Source organism: Nicotiana tomentosiformis, chromosome 4, assembly GCF_000390325.3.
Source record: "Nicotiana tomentosiformis chromosome 4, ASM39032v3, whole genome shotgun sequence".
NCBI classification, from domain to species: domain Eukaryota; kingdom Viridiplantae; phylum Streptophyta; class Magnoliopsida; order Solanales; family Solanaceae; genus Nicotiana; species Nicotiana tomentosiformis.
This window is the reverse complement of record NC_090815.1, coordinates 127,117,715-127,121,777: the sequence shown is the minus strand read 5'-3', so window position 1 is coordinate 127,121,777 and position 4,063 is coordinate 127,117,715. Positions and strand designations below refer to the sequence as shown.

Here is a 4,063-nt window from a genome sequence, read left to right as displayed (position 1 = left end):
AACATTATCAACATCAAAGTTTGCTTTATTACTTCTAGAGGTCAATTATAGATCTTATCTCAAGCACGCCTGTCTTCCACTTCTCCCAATTTTATGTCTAAAATAGCATTTTTCGTGTATGCTTAATTTGAAAATATCATTTTGATATGTATCTACAAAAAGAAAAATCGTTTCTTAAAAATATGACCTATTTTCTATCTTTAAAAAAATTCGAGAAGCCTTTAATTTTAAGAATATTTCATGCATCTAGTAATTTCGTCTAATTTGTTATACCAATTCTCAACTAATACGTTATGTTAGAAGATAAAAGATTAAAAGTTGACAGGTAATTAATATTTTGTTTAGGGACAAGACTTTGCTTACATTCTTTTAATAGGTTGGGCACTCTCTCTACATAATAAATCCAAGAGTCTTTTGTGTCCACTGACACAGATCATATCTGTAGAGGGTTCAAAATATCTTTGAACTACCGAAACTAATTCAATAAGAATAATCACAAATTACAGGATGAATTAATATTAAGCAAAATATCCTACTAAATAAAATAAAGTTTCATGGGCTGCTTCTCTTTTTGTTGAAACTGATGGAGATTGCTTTAGACAAAGGTATTAAATTTATGGGCTTGGACCTAATCCAACTTTTTGGGCCCATTATACTCTCCTTCAAGTAAGGCACAGCTTCTTCACTAGACAAAGTCCGTAACCAGTTTACCCTCTTATCAGAACTTGCACCTGGCCCATAACACTTGTACTCTGCAAAATATGATGTCCTGTTTCCAAGAAATAACAAACCCAACTCAATGTTTAATGAGTTTAATTTTCATATACAACAAGTGTGAAAGAAACTTCACACTATGAAATCACTTTAAAAAAAAGGCACAAGACATTTCGTGTTCGCGCAGAGTCCGGGGAAGGGTTGCATCTCAATGAGTGTGATGTAGACAGTCTACCCTAATGCAAGCATTAGTGGTTGCTTCCACAACTCGAACTCGTGACTTAAAGGTCACACACCGACAATTTTATTATTGTCCCAAGACTACCGTTCACTAAAAAAGAATGGAATTTATAACAAATTAAGATACATTGATAGCGAAAAAGTTAATTATACTGTCAGTATGTATAAGTTAAGTGGACGTACCTTTGCCGGGAGGGGACATTCCAATCTTCCCAACCGTAGGGGAGTATGACACTTGACATGTAAGTTTGGGCAAAGATTACCCTTGCATAGGGACCCCATGGTCTACCAAGAATTGCACTCTTTACTCCAGTAATCTTGCATCCAACAAAGGTGAAACCTGTATTTTCCTGAGATGATTGCCTATGTTGTGCTGTTATAGCCCCATTTCCTTGTGAAAGTGAATGCAAATGGCATTTCTGCACAAAAAAAGGAAAAAAAAAGAGAAAAAATGTCCACAACCATATGATTTACTCCAAGTTACAAAATATTACTGACGAACACATAAGAGTTTACTACGCACTGACAGCATAAAAGATATTTATACGATCTGATTAGTTAAAAGACAATTATTTTTACCTCAAAGAGAGAAGCGCCATTTCCACATATGAAGTCAGTGTCCCCTTCGATATAACAATTTTTGTAGTAATGCCTCCCAACATCATCAAGTAATGTATCCTGATGTGACTTAATTCTACAACCCACGAAGCCAACTCTATCTCCTTCTACTCTCAATGCTACTGCTTTAGCTCCAGTTCCATATGTGTTCTGTTACATCAACAAAATAAATTCCACTTAATCAAAAAGCTAATGCTACATTTTCAAATTTCAATGTTTAAAAAAGGGGCAGTCCGATACACAAAACATTCCGCATTTATGAAAGATTCGGGTAAAGACTGCACCCCAAAAAGTGTGATGTAGTATTTTTCTTGTAGAATAAGATTCGAAGTTGAGGTCTAATGGAGTATTAATTAGTCGCTTGTTTCAACAAGTATCGCTAATTAAAAGTAGCTAGTATTTAAGTTGTATAGACTAATGCCGAAAGAAGTTTTGCAGTATTACTTGTTATAGCAGGTTACCAACTTTACTTTCAGAGTTATCCATTTGTTATATAATGATGTGTTATTATACTGTAACAACAACAATATACATAGCGTAAGTCGGGTTTGGGGAGATAGTGTGTTCGCAGATCTTACTCCTACCTTATAATAATGACGTGTTATTATATTGCAAGTAATTTAACTTGATGAGTCGTCGGTGTATATAACTTAAGACTCGAAGTTGTAACCAAGTGAATAAATAATATAACATGTTAAAAGCAGTGGCGGAGCCACCTTATAGGAAGGAGTGTCAAATGACACCTCTTCGCGGGAAAAAATTCACTGTATAGGTAGGTAAAAAAAATATTTATATGTATATATACTATGTATTGACTCCCCTTAATTTTCAGGTATGTTTACTTTTATATATTTTGGCACCCCTTAATAAAAATTCTGGCTCCGCCACCGGTTAAAAGGTCCAAATTTTTGGAAAAAACAGCCCCAGAAACGGAAACAAACGAAATAAATTGGCACTATTATGCAATTACATACCTGAATTGTAAGGTGCCGAGCCACGAAATCAGAGGCAAAAACGGTGAAAGTAGAGGATTTAAATATATCTCCAAAATTATTCCCTGTGATTATTGTGTTGTTTACTGGTTTTCTACCACTGATTGTTATAAATGGCTTATCCGCAGGAACAACAATTTTTTCTCTGTAAATACCAGGCTTAACCGAAATAAATATATGTTGCGAATTATGTGAAGGCACTGCGTCAATTGCGTCTTGTATTTTCTTGTAATCTCCTTTTCCAGATTGATCCACTTTTATCAAAATTGCAGATGATAATTGAGTACTTGAATCAGCTTCCGAACAAATCAGTAAATAACTCATAGCTAATATAACCACTATCACAATGTACCCGTGAAAAGCCATGGTCAAAACCCGTCACAGAGTCAGAAATTCTAACGAGGGGATTCAAAATTTGCAAGAATACAACACCTACAATTCAAAAATAATAAGTAAACAGGATATATTCAAAAATATGCGTGCAGAAAATTTTAATTTTTTTCTATTTGCATAGTACTTATAGTTTTTTGATGAAGGGAATTCAGTTGAACTAAGTACACCTAGCTCCACCCATTCCAGAAGCTCAAAACTATGATCACAAACTTAGTCTTTTAGGAAAAAGAATCTCTGAATTTAAGAAATGCAGCTTAAGACAATTGAATAATTACCTACCTTATATATAGAATTGAAGAATGGCCAGTTCAATTTTCAACAAGTTTTCTTGTGAATAAAGCACTACTTCAAACTTCAAAGTTCTGATCTTTCTCCAATAGTCAAAGAAAGTCAAAACCAAATAAATAACCTCAATTAGTTTGCAGTATATAGCTACTATATTTAGCTTCAATTTTCAATTCAAAAGGAAGAGAAAGGAAAAAAGAGATCTGTATACCAGTTTGATCAAGGTGGGGAAGTTGACAATTAGGAGAAGTAGGCGGGAAAAAGGAAGTGTAATATTCGGTTATTTTGCACGTCTGAAATTTGGCGCAGTTATTGTTAAGAATTTGAATAGCCTAAATTCTTGGCAGTTTTTTGAAGTTTACGTGCTACACAACTTCTATATATAATGGAGAATAACCTTCCCTTTTTGCCTTTTTTGGTTTGTGAAAACTTTGTTATTAGGATTATTTATGTAACTGATTAGTTTGACCATAAAAAGAAAATGTTCGACTGGTCACAGCTATGACATATAACCAAGTCAACTTTTAGATGCAATAAAAAGGAAATAAGTAAGAGAAATGTATATTTTTAGCCTCTTCAAAAAATAATATCCGATAAAATATTATATATATATATATATATATATATATATATATATATATATGTGTGTGTGTATTATTAGAGAACGCTTTTTTTTTTAACTTAACGCGATGAGTTCAATTCCATCAATCTCGTGATCACTTCTACAATGATTAACTAAATGCAACAAGAAAAAAGAAAGAAAGAAAGTGGAATATAATGATTGAATTCAAGTCCTTAATGTACACATTGTTATATTATGG

At 33.2% G+C, this 4,063-nt stretch overlaps 1 protein-coding gene across 4 annotated transcripts; it reads right to left on the bottom strand.

The window, feature by feature from the left end:
- Nucleotides 1–308: 308 nt before the first annotated feature.
- LOC104105805 (putative pectinesterase 11) lies at nt 309–3,591 on the bottom strand. Of its 4 annotated transcripts, none has more exons than XM_009614199.4 (6): nt 3,454–3,591; nt 3,237–3,324; nt 2,547–2,996; nt 1,534–1,722; nt 1,138–1,373; nt 309–769 (listed from the first exon to the last, which is right to left on the bottom strand). In XM_009614199.4, the coding sequence occupies exons 3-6, from the start codon at nt 2,928–2,930 to the stop codon at nt 553–555; spliced, it is 1,026 nt and encodes a 341-aa protein (XP_009612494.1). In that variant the 5' UTR covers nt 2,931–2,996; nt 3,237–3,324; nt 3,454–3,591; the 3' UTR covers nt 309–552. The 4 variants fall into 4 exon arrangements, with proteins under 4 accessions (XP_009612494.1, XP_033514467.1, XP_009612495.1 ...); XM_033658576.2 differs by having other exon boundaries at nt 3,237–3,328; nt 3,454–3,583; XM_009614200.4 differs by having other exon boundaries at nt 3,237–3,319; nt 3,454–3,580.
- Between the last annotated feature and the right edge of the window lie 472 nt (nt 3,592–4,063).

Bases quoted from the DNA above. Each gene is read 5' to 3' on its own strand.
- LOC104105805 (XM_009614199.4), bottom strand. From the start codon at position 2,930: ATGGCTTTTCACGGGTACATTGTGATAGTGGTTATATTAGCTATGAGT. The intron at 1,374-1,533 runs GTAAAAATAATT...TTTTTTGTGCAG, and splicing joins ATGGCGCTTCTCTCTTTGAG to AAATGCCATTTGCATTCACT. The intron at 770-1,137 runs GTACGTCCACTT...TCTTGGAAACAG, and splicing joins AATGTCCCCTCCCGGCAAAG to GACATCATATTTTGCAGAGT.